Source organism: Bipolaris victoriae (genome assembly GCF_000527765.1).
Source record: "Bipolaris victoriae FI3 unplaced genomic scaffold scaffold_122, whole genome shotgun sequence".
Taxonomy (NCBI): Eukaryota; Fungi; Ascomycota; class Dothideomycetes; order Pleosporales; family Pleosporaceae; genus Bipolaris; species Bipolaris victoriae.
Window position 1 is genome coordinate 13255 of NW_014575270.1, and position 15176 is coordinate 28430.

The following is a 15176-nucleotide window of genomic DNA, read 5'->3' on the forward strand; positions in this document are numbered from 1 at the left end:
TGTATGATGTGACTACATGGAGACTTTCGATGCATGGTGTCGTGTGATAGGTTGGAATGAAAATAGGTCAAATCGAACCAGGTTTGAAAAGTGCTTTTTCTACACATTACATAACAGAGCGTACCCATCAAGCGCATAACACATCATCCCATCCCCCAGGCCATGGCACTAATCGGATGTACTGCTTATGAGAACATGTTTGGCCTCGCCTTCTTCAGACTTGACTCATCTTCGTACTGCAATACATTAGCGACATGCCGGCTGATCCCGTTTCTACGCAAATGACTTACTTGTAGGAATCCAGTGACGTCAACCAATACTGTCCAACAATCCACTAAGTCTACTAGATCCTGTTGTACCTCTTCGCCCTTCCCAACACCTACGTTGACACTTCTCTTGAAGATGCTAACCATGCTATGTCTATTGTCTTTCAGGAACTCTCTTGCTTGGAACACCGTCTGATCATTTTGTCGTCCTCTTGCAATGACTGCGGCATTGATTACTCGTAGCACAGCCAGCATGAGCTCGTAATATTTGCGTAGAGCATTCGCATCGTCGAATTCGAGACCGATGTCAGGGTCAACGGAGAAGATTTGTGAGTCCCGGATAGCCGGAAAGAGGCCTGCGTTGAGCACATGCGCCGCTCCTAGACGAGACTGACATATACGGAGGAGGAGCGCAAGACTAGCGTCGTAATAGGAAAGCAAAACTGGAACTTGTGGCGCGGTCGCAGCGCGGAGTTCCTCAGGGATGTGCTTGATGTTATCAACAAGGACACCGATAAAGTTGAGAGAAACGAAGCTTTCAAGTATGTACTTGGAAGACTGACGAGTCGCAACTGCTACAAATGCATTGAGAAGAAGGAGTGCAGAGACCTTGCAAGTTCCTTGACCGCTGTAGGCATCATCACAAATCACTTCGAGCATGTGGCTTCCACAGTTCCTGATTGCGTTGAGTGTGTGACGGCCAAGCACGGAGTTTGGCGTTGCCTTCTGGAAGGTACCGTGCATGTAGCGGAAGCAAATCTGGTAGCAGTATTCCCGCAATTCAGCTGTAGAGACTGGGCTATGGATGCCCACCAGCGCAGCACGGAAGAGTTGTGACAATCGGTCGTTGGCAAAGTCGCCAGTCTTGTCGAAGGCTGTGGACTCGAAGTCAACCTTTTGAATGAGAGATTCGGCAAGGCTGGCGAGTTGTAGAGCAGTGAATATATCGGCGGCGTATGACTGTTCGAGCTTCGGGAGGATGACTTGCAAAGTCTGTAGAATGAAAGAGCTTCGAGCTCCGTTTTCAAAGTCGCAGTTGTGCACCGCTACCATCACAACTTGAACCCAAGATTGGAGGATTTCTTTGTGATAGCGCATGAGCTGGGCACGGCGATTCCAGTCAACAAAGATAGCCATCAAAAGCTCAGCCTGCTCAGCGAGCTCTATCTCCTGCTCCTCCTCTTTGAGTAAGCCGTCTTTCCTCCAATACTTTAGCTTCAGTCGGATCACTTGTTCTAGCAGCGGTATTGAGTATAGTGTACAGCCCTCCTTCTCTTCCTGACATGATTCGAGGCTCACGCCTTCAAAGAACTTGTGCTGATCTGGCAGAGCACGTTCTGGGTAGGCCAGCTCCATGAAATCAAACAGGTCGAAAATGTTGGGATTCACTCCAGCGTCCTCGCCAGGTCTAATAGTGGTGCCAAGAAGTAGGGACTGAATCCTGGATTTCATCGTCGGCATATTTTCCTTGACTGTTAACCGAAGTTCTCTCGATTCATAATCTAAGAATGCGGCACGACGTTGCAGGAAGTTCTGCAGGGCAAGTGCTGGCGGCCCAGAGAAGAATGCGGAATAGTCGCTAGGGGCAACTCCGAGTCCTTGAGCTAAAGACATACCGTCCCAGGGTATCTCGAGGGTAATGGGAGTGAGTTGGGGTGCTTCGATAAACAGCAACTCGTTGTCGCGCAGCTCCTCCATGATGATAGCACTTGTCAGCGGTGAGCGCCATAGTTTCTGGAGCACCTGCCAGCACCGGGTCTTGATCGCGGCTCTCCATGCTAAGAATTGTTCTCCATCGTTGTCCGGGTATTCGACGCCCAGCAAAAGGATACTATGGAAGAGAGCTTGTCCATTGGACCAAAGACTGTCGTCGGCAATTCGTACAGCATTTGTCCCACATGAGAAACCCAAAAGAATGTGAGCGATGGTTGGCCGGAGAGACACAGCAGCCAAACAGCTGTTCAAGAAATCCAATATGCGAAGTTTGACAATGTATCCAGAAGCCTCTTCGCCAGCCTCAAGCTCTTCGGCGCTGAATCGCATCAGACCCGAAAGGGACCTGCCAATGCGTTCTGCTTCGTTATCCTTCTCCAATATGCCGACAATCTTGCTTCGGCCGGATCGTTGTCCGAATCCTGCAGGAGAGACTGCAAGTTTGCGGGAAGAAGCCATCTTCTCCAGTAATTGAAGAGAAGCAATCGTCAAGGCCTCATGGCCTGTGCCACAGTACAGGCCTAGATCAACAACGATTTGAAGGTTGTTCAAGATTGCGTCCTCGAAAGATGCTAGTGATAGATTTGATACCGGAGAATGCTGAAAAGAGGTCTGCTGCTTAAGCACTGGCCTGACAATGTCCAGATACGTAGCCTGAAGCTTCATGACCCAATCCATTACCTCAATGCTGAGCATGAGAGATTGGATCAAGGGTGAGTCTGATGGAGCAGCATCGACCATAGTCACATCGTGGTGCGAGGCTGCAAAGAGGGCCTTGAGGACTTTGTCATTGAAAAGCCATTCCATGACGCGCGCGAACGGGTGCAGCGCAACGTAAACAGCAAGGGATGAAGGATCAATAACATCGTCAACAGGTATGCTAGACTTGTTTGCGAAGACGACGAGGTTCTCATTGAATGTGGAGAGACAAGTTACCATGAAGCGCAAGCAAGTCCATCGCATGACATTGCGTTGCAGAGGATCAAGTACATCCAAAGAGCGCTCTGCAAACACCTGCTGCATGACAAAGTCGATAAAGCCCTCAATACCGGGCATTCTACGCGAAGAACCCAAGCCTTCAGGGAATGGTAGACTGTCGTTCAAGCCTTCGTTCTCGGGGTAGGGCTCTACCAGCATGTGGAGAAGGCGAACCAAGGCGATGGACTCGTCGTATCCGTCTGCAAGCGTGGGCCACAAGTCATCCCTCGGTGTAGCCCCCAGAGTGTTGTTCTGCTTTGAACCAGTGTAGAAGCCGTTAACAGTCCAGTCGTCAAGCATGAACCACATGGCATTGGCACGTGGAGCATCCTTGCCTACAAGTAGGGCGGACAGGGCGTCGAAAGCAGCTGCGCGCAATCCGCTCTCAACTTTGTCAGTGCAGAGGCCAAAGCAGATGTTGGCAAAGTCGAATTCTTTGACCTCGAGTATCCAGTTGCGGGCGGTGGGACTTTGTCGGCAGATGTGCGAAATGAGTCGGAAGTAGCTTTCTAGCATGGTCGCACTCTCTGGCTCTACAATCTGGTCAATTGGGTTGGTGGCAGCAGCATATACGCCAGCCTGAATGGCCTTCTTCGGTTCATGAATGTCCTTTTCAAACTCACTCAATTCGTTGAAGATTGTGGTGTAACTGAGTGAGCTGGTTCGGCGGATCTTGCCAGAGGCAGACGCGCCTTCTTCAAGCAGGAAGCGATGCGCAGCTTCTGCATTCGTCTCTCCAGTACCGATGGCGCGCAGCATTTCGCAAAACATGGCTATCCGTGGGGTAGGTTGTCGCTTGGCCGCCCATTGTAGGAATCCGTACAGGTTGCTCTCCTTGTCGCTCCAGAAGTCTTCGGCGGCATCGGGGAAACCATCGAATGCGTAAGCTACAATCACCATGAATCGCTCCAGATGCAGTGGGTACTCTCCGGTTGATCGCTGGAAGTGGAGTTGCAGTCGTCGGCGCTGATCGTCCTCCTCGGCCTTGAGTTTGCGTAGCGTGTCCGGCATGTGTGTGATAAAGGAATCGACAAAGGTCTGCAACTGCTCCATGAGGAGGCTCTTGAAGAAGTCTTCGGGCTGCACCGAGTCTCGGCTCAAGACAGCCGTGTCTTGCAAGAGCGTTGATAACATGCTGGTCTTCTGGGGGTCATACCAGCGCGTTGGGCGGACATCCTGGCTGACAGAAAGCATGAAATGGAATGCGCCATCACCGAGGGCCTTGAGGAAGACGTCAGATCGCGCATTGGCCTCATCATCAAAGTTGATGCCTTGCAGCGCAGCGTCTTGGGTGTTGGGGTCCATGTAGCGTCCGCTGTACTCTGCCAGCCACCAAGTCAATGTTGCCGCGTGCAGATTCCTCAGCAGCCAGTTGTCGCTCTCACGTCCACTCATCAACGAGTCGTGCAAGTTCCGCGCTTCCCTCAATGTAACGTTGTTGCTGTCCGAGGCGACCCAGGAAGTGAGCCGAAGAAGGATGGGAACGTAGTGGATGGTGTTAAGGTCATGTCGATCGAGCGATTTGGCGCGAGCAAGCAAGGACTTGTAGTTGTCGAGATTGACGTATCCGGGCTTGATCATATGAGTACAAATTGCAGCCAGGTTTTCGTGCTGTCTGGTCAGGCTCTGGCGCTGGAAGTCCATAATTTCCACAAATCCGGGCAGAGGTACTTGGCCCACAACCTGGGTGCTCTGTACGCGCTCGGCAATGAACTGCAGCCACCTCTCCACTGCCTCCATACTCGTCAGACACTTGGCCCAGAAACCAAAGGCATTGGCCAAGTTTGTTGTGCCGTGTACACCGACAATCATCTGGACAGCCTCCTGCAGCACGGGCAGCCCCTCGACTTGAGCATCGTCGCTGTCCAGAGCTGTCTTCATCAAGATGCGCACACACAGGAGGACATACTCGCGGCGGCGGTGGAAGCGGATGACGGCCGTCTGCAACTGGGAGCGGTCCAGCTCACGGGCTTCGGTCTGGGCGCCGAGGAAGAGGGCGGCGGCATCGAGTTCATCGAGATCTAGGGCATCGGCGAGTTCGAGCGTCTGTTGTTTGAAGTCGTCGTTGACCTCGTACTCGTTGTCGTCAATGGTGATCTTGCCTGGCGCGGTCAGCACTCGTCTCTGCACGCAGCGTGGCGGGCTTGTTACCGGAAGCCAGAGCCTGTCTGCTCTTGTCGTTCTTTGGTTTTTTGTCCAGCAGCGTCTTGAGCTCCTCCAAATGCGCTTCCAGGTTCAGTAGCAGGCGCTCGAGCACCGGCAGTTGCAAGTCAATGTGGGCGCATAGGTCGCGGTGGAGGCCCTGGAGGGCGGCGAGGCTGTCTTGTTCAGCCATGGGAGTGTCGCGCAGTCGGCTGGCGCATTATCTGTGGTTGGTGTCTTTGTGTTTTGGCAGCAGTGAAGCTCGATGGACTTTCTCCCAACGCGAGAAGCTCTTAGCGCCGATTGTGGGCCAGCCCTAGACGCGCTCCCCCCGTCACCACCACCACCTCCGCCCTAAACTCCACACCCACACGAGCTGCAATAGGCACAGAGATGCTGCGGCCATAGAGTCTCCCCCAACAGTTCCTGTGGATATTGCGACATGCCGACTCCGGCCTCGCGCCATTGACTGCTCTGAGACGGCGCAGCATCCGCAGCAGTGGCTGTAGGGAGCGACAGCCATGGGGGCAACCAACATCCAGGACGCAAAGCGTGAGCGCCCACAAACAACGGCCCTGGATGGATGCTTGTGTAGGTGCTAACAGCGCGCAGTCCTGATCCAGTCGTCACGTGTGGCCGACCGAACAACAGGCCTCAAAGACCTCATCCACATCCTCAAGCACAATCGCGGCAAGCCCAGCCTCGAGGCGCTGGGCAACAAGGCATACCTGGCCCTGTGCGAGACTCTGTTCCAATGCCTGCGTGATGAACGAGCCGCCTTTGTGCGCAACAAGGCCAGGACGCCCAAGACGGCCGCCCTCCTTCCCCTAGCCGCCTCGGCCTTGCGCCATGTTATTGCGTCGGGCGTGCGCACCATCAAGAGCTCCACCGTAGAGATCATCATAGACACCATCATCCAAGTATTGCCTGCCAATAGCGGCTTGGTCGAGCCGCTCCTAGAAGACCTGCCCAAGACACTGCGCTCACTCCTCGAATACCAGCCCCATGTCGAGCGTCTGTCCAAAGACTGCTGGGACGATGCAGTAGACTTCTGTATCACCTCACTGGCCGGCTTCTTCTCAGAGCCCACTGCCACTGAAGGCGAGCCTCAGAATAGCTGGAGCACTAACACCTCAAGCCGCGCTCGCACCCCATTCGAGCCCGCCGACTTCCCTCCTTCTAGAGCGTCGCCTCGTGTAGCTGTGTCGAGGACCAAGCCAGTCGTTGCCGAGCATGTCTACACAGCGGATGATTTTGTGCACTGCATCCATCATCTTGTCAAAGCCTCAAATGCGCCACTGCTTGATCGCTCCGAGGCCGTCTTAACTGCTCTGTTGCGCTACTTGCAACACAAGACTGGGCGTGGAAGTGTCGTCGTGGCTGCACTTGCAGCCGTGAATTCTGTTCTTGCTCGCACTGCACTGCAGTCTCTTGAGTTGACTAAGCGGACGATACGTAAATTGCTGCCCCTTCTAAAGCCCATGTGGTCTGATGCCATACTGCGAGACGAAATCTTAATCACCTTGACATATACTGAAGCACATATCGCAAGTCTCCTCACTGATGCATATGACGAGACCACAAGCTCGGATCTTGAGGTGCTCATCGAGACCATGTATAGCGACTATCGACGCCGACAAGAAACCACCGCTCACCAGTATCTCGAAGAAGACCATCTCTGCTTTCGCCATCTAGGTTCTCCTACTGACGGTACCCATCCACTGCACACTTATGCTTTTTCAATGGACACAGAGCATCAACGTCACGAAGGGCTCTGGTCTACAGTCGCTACCATTGCACGCTTCTCCTTTATGCTTGACCAACGAAGACGTACCATTGCCTGCGACCGCAGCGATACTGAGGAGAGTTCTAGCAAGCGTCTTCGCGTTACTCAATTGTCTTCAGAATACCTGCGTCACGTATCCGAGCCTAGATCCAACGCCAAACGAGCAGCATTACAAATTGTTGCCTTCATGGCACAGCAAGGTCCTTTCGGTGAGGAGGACCTCCAACCTATGTTAGAGAAGCTTACATCATGCATCTCTGATGAAAACCCCGTACATTCCATGTGGGCAATGTTAGGCTTGGCTGGGTGAGTGTCAGAGTCGTATGCAACCAGGTTTATCTAACTTCCACTTAGAGCTGCCTTCCAGCAATCAGCATGCCATGTATCACTGCTGCCTTATTGGATATCTGCCTGGCAGAGCGCTTCCCGATCAGTCACTTCCATTTCTTTATCTCGCGTGGCGTGTCATCTTATGGACGTTCTGCTTAGGCTCAACATTGTCCCATTCTCTGAGGTGTCAGGTACCGCCCAGTCCATACTTGCATCCATTGAATTAAGTGGGCCTGCGCTACTCACCGAGAGTAGCTCATCATTGATGACTACCATCTTACAGGAGCGTGTCAAGGAGAATCCAACCCACTTCAGCTCCACTGCTGAGCGAATCTTGAACTGGCTTCTTGGCAAATGGACCCCAAGTAGGTGTTACCATACATTCTCTAGAGTTCAACTAAGTATATACAAGGTTCATGGTACGAGCGAACCTACTCTTCGCTGGCTGCGCACCACTGCAACGCTCGCGATGTGCTACGTATCATCTATACCTGTCTTGACCTGACTTTTGCTCCACCAAAAGCAGCAAGTTTTCTTGTATTGGGACCCTTAGCGCAGGCTAGGACTCATACAGCGCGTTACAAAGATCTGGCTCATTACCTCTTGCTTCTTCCATCCACAAAGGATTTCGCGTCAAAGACTGCCGATAGGCACACTGCTTCTGAGGAGCCAACAAGCGACTATCACCCTACACAAATGGGAAATAGAATACTTGATTTCTGCCTGTCAGAGGTTGACAAGGCAAAACAACGTTGGAAAGACATGATTACAACAAATACCGCGGGCATTACTTCAGATATGATGCGGATCGTCACGAATCTCTGCATCGTTGCGCCAGCTGTCGCTGCACTTGGTAACCCGGACGACCGCCGAGTATCGACTCTTCAGTCGTCCGTGATTGATCTAATTGACCTCCTTTCTGTCACTCTAACCAAACCGCAGACGGAACAATACAAGATTGATGCTGTCCTTGCAGTCTGCACGAAGAGTCTCCCTGAAATTGGTTCACTTCAAGGTCGGGGTACTGATGTTTATAAGCGAACTGGCATTCATTTAGTAGCTCAGCACTTGTCCACGGCTCTCGACCAACGCAAAGACGTCAAGCAATCATTCTATGCAGAAGATGAAGATTTTATGGAGATGGATGATGCATCTGGCTCACAGATGACCGTAGGAGCATCCGTTTTCGATAACGATGTACCCCGTCACGACCTCCAGGCTGAGAATGACATATCAGCTTTGCGCGCATCCTGCTCAACATACCTCCAGTTTATATCCTCTTCAATGGATTGCCCAGAACCAGACCAAGAAATGATTCCAGCTAGATTCACAGACCACTTGGTGTCTCTTTCGGAAAGTGATCTGCTTTACTCGCGACAATTCCTTCGCGCATTATGGAGCAGCAACTTGAAAATATCCAGAAGCAATTGCTTGAGTCTCCTAGAGCGCTTTAGTGAGGCACTCATTGATCCTCGCGCTCGCGAATACAACACATCTGAAGTTGCCAATGGTATGCTCGTGGAGGTTTTGATTGGCACAGCGCTTGTCTGGACATCTGATGCAGTCGATCGGGAGGCCCAAGACCTCTATGAAAACATTGAAGCGTTGTATGTGTACTACGTCAAGGAGATGGAAAAGGGAGGAGTAAGACGCTCAGCCAATTTGCAAACAACAATTGCCATCTTCCTTCATGGTCTACTCAAACACCATCCTGACTTTGCACACAACCGTAAGGTTCCTTCGGTGCGCACGAGTTTGTTTGAGCTGCTAGCGAGTGGTGAAATGACCGTCAAATACCATATCGCTGAACGCCTACCCAGGATATTCGAGGATTTTGTCCTGTCCGAGCACGACAAGATACTACAAGACGTCGATAGTAGCCTCCCTGGAGATGATGAGGGTACTGAAGGCATTGCTGTTCGACTTCTGGTCCTTTCGCGGTTGGCGTCCCAATGGCACACGTTGTTACGCCATAGCGTATACCGCATCTTCGCAACAGCAGGAACGATACCCGGGGCCGCTCTTCATGCCGAGCGCTGTATTTCCAATGTCGCTCAGTCCAGGTGTCTTGGTGACTCACAGAGCCTGTTCAGACTGTTTGCTCCCCAAGTCATCTTCACGTGGTTGGATCGAGGCCAGGAGATCAGTGCGATCCCTTTTCTAATTTTCGACTATGATTCGCTTCCCGATCTGTTACGTGATATAGAGGCTGAGGTCGTGGGCCAAGCAATCATGTTTGGCCGTAAAGATGAAGTGGAGTACCTGGCCAGCCAGTTGGGCTATTCCGCACAACATTTATTGTCGAAAAATATCGGCAAGGCAGCCGCATACACAATAGCATGGGACACATGTAGAGGCTCAGCTCGTAACAAAGCAGAATCAAGCTTCGGTAATCTACTGAAAGAGATGGTCGGCAGTGACCAGTACTATGTCTTGATACAGAAGCATTTCCCCCAGGTTCTTGGGCATATGCTTCAAACCATCGATCACGAAGAACGTCTTGGCAAGTCGTTAGACAAGAAACCTGCCTTCAACCCTGCCGCAGCAGTTTTAGCTGAAATCACTAGGATCAGTCAATCTGCGCAAGGCCTCAATATGGGGATAGAGCCTTCATTCTCCGCCTTTTACTTACCAGATCAACTGGAGCGCTTGTGTAGACGGACAGGTGATAGGCCGACTGGTTTTTGGTCTCCAAGCACATACACCTTTGTGTTACGCTCTCTCCTCGATCGCATTCATCCAGCCCTTGGTTCTCTCTATGCAAGGTCGGTGATCCGCAAAATCCGAGTTGTTGTCGCATTGGCTGGTCCAATCGCCCACGAAGGTTATCCATTGCAAATGACGCTCCAATCTCTACGCCCTTTCCTTACAGACGTGCAATGCACAGAGGATACGGTGGGAATCATGCAGTACTTATTTGAGCATGGAGCTGAGTACCTCCGCCAGCAGCTAAGCTTTGTGACGGGTATCGGGCTATCGATTCTCATCTCTCTCCGAGTGTTTTTAAGCTCATCGCAGGAAAGCACCACTCAGCAGTCTCAACACATGGCGACTATGAATGCAGCCACCCGATTTCATACATGGCTCACCGAATATCTGAAGGCTCATGCCCAGGCGATTGCCACCATAGAACGGTCCTCAGCTGTCAAAGCATTCAAGCTCATTACTACTGCTGCCTCGCAAGTTAATGCAGAAGGAAACTCGTTTCGCGGTAGCGACGAGAGCAAGCTCTTGTTAGAGATTCTGGATGATGTCCGCTCAGGACGCAAACTGCTAAACAAGACATCACGTGACGTTGCTCTGGACTTACTCTGTCAAAATTTCCAGCCAGCCCCTACTGCACGGGATGACATTCTTGGCGTGGACCGTGACGCTGCAGAGTTTGCGCCCCTTGTCTGGGAGTCGTGTCGACGAAGCAAAGTGGGTGAAGGCTATCTGTTATGGACGGCACGCGTCTTAGGCCGGGCATATAGTGCTTTTGGAGAAGTTAAACAAAGCTCTGCTGGAGCTCGACCTTGGGCTTCGTCAAGTCAGAGCTCAAAGTCTACTCTTGGAACATCTTCAAGAGAGGCCATTGTCAAGGAAGTCATTGATCTCTTCTATAGTGATGACCGAACAGAGGTCAGTCTAGCTGAGGATGCCGTGCGGCGTCTAATCTCCCGCCTGGTCCCAGACTCGCAGTACATGGTTGAAATGCAACGCGTCATCCCAGAGGCAATCGCCAAAGCTCTTATGTACAAACCACCAGAGCCAGACAACCCGGCGCAGCCCCTGACAGACGGACTTCAACAGGCGATGTCACCCACACCCCTCAAGCCGATAGTTTCTTGGGTGAGAGATTTGACTGTAGCACTCTGCAAAGTCGCAACTGAAGACCCAGTACTCGATGCTCTTCCTGATCTCCTGATAGGTATAAACCATATGGCCGAGAAGCTCTTGCCATACATACTTCATCTTGTCCTTCTAGATGAATTTGAAGAAGACCGAAGTGTTCGTGACATTGTCTCAAAAGCCATAGCCGGCTGGTTTCGCGACTGCAACTCGGCCACGATACCACACGTCCGCATTATCGTGCAGTGTATCCTCTACCTTCGTAGCCAGCCAATACCAAAAGAAGCTACCCGAGTGGATCGAGATAAGTGGTTAGAAGTCAATTACTTGGAAGCATCACAGGCAGCGAGTGCATGCGCCATGTACAGAAGTGCGCTCCTGTTTGCAGAAACTTCGTCTGGCCAGCCTATGGTGAAGAGCAGCACAAGGAGATCATCCGTTATGGTTGAGCCACCGAAGATACCATTGCAGCTCCAACTTTCCATCTATAAGAATCTTGACGAGCCTGATTCGTTTTACGGCGTCGATCGAGGCTCAAGTCTCTTGTCTGTCCTTGATCGTCTTGACTATGAGGGAGATGGCGTGAAAAGCCTTCTCTTTCGTGGTGCTCGTCTTGACAGTCAAATGCGTAGGCGGAACGAATTAGAACCCACTGATTCCCGCGGCACAGTGAAGTCGCTGATCATGCTCAACATGAATAGTGTTACGCACTCCCTACTCCTGAATGAGCAATTCCACGATTCAGGAGACGATGTAGTTGAAAGTACACTCCACACGGCACGTAAGTTGGGCCAATGGGATATAAAGGCCCCTGAGGTCAACAATACGGAAGCAAGTACATTGTTTAAAGCATTCCAGGGGATGCATTATGCGAAGAGTGTTGAAAAGGCCCGGGAAAACTTCAGTCATCAGTTACAAACAACGATGAATTTCCTTGCCGGAAAGAATAACGCATCCGTCCCGACTAAGGTTCACTTGCGTACCTTGGGGGTGCTCACAGAGGCAGAAGAGGTCATCATGACCGAGCGTTCAGAGCATCTATTGGATACCTGGGATCGAATGAAATCTCGGGAAAAATGGATGCGAGCTGGCGAGTAAGTAACCCTCAATGACGACGTAGATCAACTACTCACCCATCCCAGGTTTAGCGATGTGCGCCAACTTTTGTCCTGCCGCGAAACTCTGTTCAGCGTGCTTAGCTCCAATCCCGCTCTTGTAAACTCTCTGCATACAAGAACCGCAACAATACGTGGTATGGAAGTCGAGGCCCTCGTGTCATCTTCTAGCGTGTGCAGAAAGCATGGCGCCCTCCAGGAATCGCTTGCAAGCGTAACTTATCTTTCCGACATTGTACCAAAATGCAAGGCTATAGGTCTGGACATTGAAGCTGTCGCCCAACACGAAGTAGCAAACGTCCTTTGGGAACAGGGCGAGACTGAGGTTTCAATTCGAATGCGGCAACATCTGATTGACCACGCCAATTTTGATTCTCAGAACGCTGACTTGAGTCTTCCCGTGCTTCTCGCTCGACTTGTATGTAATATATACTAGTTGTGTTGATCTCTTCGCTGATAACATTAGGGCCACCACCTCGCCGAGGCTCGTCTGGCAAAACCCGACACAATCATGAGCGAGTATCTCGAGCCGGCAATTCGAGAGCTCAAAGGCCAGAGACAAGGCTCAGGATCAGGCCAAGTTTTCCACGAATTCGCGCTATTCTGTGACAAACAACTTCTCAGCCCCGAAGCAGCCGAAGATATGGACCGTATCAAGACCGTGATGGACCGCAAGTTGCAGGAATACCATGACTTCATGAAGCTTTCCAAGACCGACAAGAGCAGAGGAATGCGAGAGACATATCATCGAAACGCCCGTCGAGCAAAAACTTGGTATGACCTTGACAATGCAGAGTATGAAAGAATGCGCAAAGGACGCGAGCAGTTCCTACGTCAGTGCCTCGAGAACTACCTCTTGTCGCTTTCGGCCTGCGATGAGTACAACAATGACGCGCTCCGTGTTTTCTCCCTATGGCTGGAATACTGCGACACTCCTTTGGCAAACCAGGCTGTGAAGACATATCTCAAAGACGTTCCAAGCGGCAAGTTTGCACTATTGATGAATCAGCTCTCATCGCGGCTGCAAGCGGAGGAGAATGACTTCCAGCATCTCTTGATGGAGCTTGTATTCCGTATCTGTGTGGAGCACCCATATCACGGCATGCATCAAATCTTTGCCATTCAGATGAAAGTCGGCGCCATCACTAGGGAGGATGTCGTTCGAGCTAAAGATGAATCGGCAAAGTCTCGCCAGAAAGCCGCGTCTGGTCTTGCGACTGCACTGAGCAGTGACAAGAGAGCCCGACCGTACTGGAGCTCCATTTCTCAGTCCAATGAAATCTACCACCATCTCGCTATGTTCAAGGGTGAGAAGGAGAGTACACAGCAAGGACGCGAGCTGCAACTCGACAGATACAAGGAGTCCAAGGACTTGGTCAGCAAGGTGCCCAGATTGAACGTACCTCCTGCTACACTACAGATTGAAGTCCGGCCCAACATGAACTATAGTGATCTGCCGAGGATTGCAGGATTCAAATCGACGATGAGCATCGCAAACGGCCTCAGTGCGCCCAAGATCATCACTGCCAAAGGTACCGACGGTCGGCCTTACAAGCAATTGTTCAAATCTGGAAACGACGACCTACGTCAGGATGCCATCATGGAGCAAGTCTTCGACCAGGTTTCACGACTGCTCAAGAATCACACGGCCACGCGTATTCGAAACCTTGGCATTCGTACTTACAAGGTGTTGCCGCTCTCAACCAGATCTGGGCTGATGGAGTTTGTGCAAAACACTGTTCCGCTGCATCTGTGGGTCATGCCGGCTCATGAAAAGTACTATCCGAATGACTACAAGCCCGACAGATGTCGCAAAGAGATTGGCGCCTGCCAACAGGACTCTCTCACTACACGAGTCAAGGTGTGGCAGAAGATTGCAGAAAATTTCCATCCTGTGATGCGCTACTTCCTGCTCGAGCGCTTTGAAGATCCTGACGAATGGTTCGAGCGCCGTCTTGCGTACACGCGCTCGACGGCTGCCATTTCCATCCTGGGCCATGTACTTGGCTTGGGCGATCGCCATTGTCACAATATTTTGCTTGATGAGAAGTCTGGCGAAGTAGTGCACATTGACCTTGGAGTGAGTTTTGAGGCTGGTCGGGTTCTGCCGGTACCGGAAGTGGTCCCGTTCCGATTGACGCGTGACCTAGTAGATGGTATGGGGTATACCAAGACAGAGGGGGTTTTCCGGCGCTGCTGCGAGTTCACTATGGATACGCTCCGCGAGGAAAGGGAAAGCATCATGACTCTGCTCAATGTTCTGCGCTACGACCCCTTGGTTAACTGGAGCGTCACTCCGACCAAGGCAAAACGCATGCAAGAAGCAAATCAAGAAACGGGTGCCAACGGTACCGCACGCTCGACCAGTGTCGCGCCTGGGGGTACACCTGCTCCTTCGGGCCAAGCGGCGGCAGTCGAGGAAGCGGCAGGTGTCGTGCATGAGAGCAACAAGAAACGGGAAAAGGAAGACCAGGCCGGTGAGGCGGGTAGAGCGCTTAGTATTGTGGAGAAGAAGTTGAGCAAGACATTGAGCACAAAGGCCACTGTCAATGAACTCATCCAGCAAGCTACTGATGAGCGCAACCTGGCGGTGCTATACATGGGGTGGGCAAGCTATGCATAGCTGGATATGGGAGTGCCGCATTGCCGTAAAGGGCCGATGAAGGCAGATAGGCTGGGGGTATACGGGCGTATCTCGGGCGCTCATGTTACCCTGTTCTTTTTATATGTAACTCTTGCACAGGGGGAACGGGCTATCGTTCGGATGTGTATAAGTAATACGGATTTATAAAAATTCATCCGCCCGGGCGTTGACAACCCGGATTGTTTGATTGGGTTTGTCACAATGCTGGGGTAATGTGCACATGTCGTTCTCACGTGTTACCGGACTAATGGAAAGAAAGTGAGACATGCGAGCATCAGACCGTTAGACGGTTAGACACGCGAACACACGACCATTGCATGCTGTGGCACACGTATACAATCACATCTGTGTATACAGTCTTGGCTGACTTC

The 15176-nt window shown here is 51.6% G+C and overlaps 2 protein-coding genes across 2 annotated transcripts; one reads left to right on the forward strand and one right to left on the reverse strand.

The window, feature by feature from the left end:
• Positions 1 to 185: 185 nt before the first annotated feature.
• On the reverse strand, positions 186 to 5292 carry COCVIDRAFT_111533 (hypothetical protein; the record flags this gene model as incomplete). The annotated part of the gene is made up of 3 exons (XM_014696455.1): positions 186 to 236; positions 291 to 5059; positions 5109 to 5292. 3 exons carry the CDS (start codon positions 5290 to 5292, stop codon positions 186 to 188), a joined length of 5004 nt encoding a protein of 1667 aa, XP_014551941.1.
• Positions 5293 to 5620: 328 nt separating this feature from the next.
• Positions 5621 to 14784, forward strand: COCVIDRAFT_30591 (hypothetical protein; the record flags this gene model as incomplete). The annotated part of the gene is made up of 6 exons (XM_014696456.1): positions 5621 to 5651; positions 5712 to 7191; positions 7240 to 7580; positions 7628 to 12140; positions 12189 to 12579; positions 12628 to 14784. The coding sequence occupies 6 exons, from the start codon at positions 5621 to 5623 to the stop codon at positions 14782 to 14784; spliced, it is 8913 nt and encodes a 2970-aa protein (XP_014551942.1).
• Between the last annotated feature and the right edge of the window lie 392 nt (positions 14785 to 15176).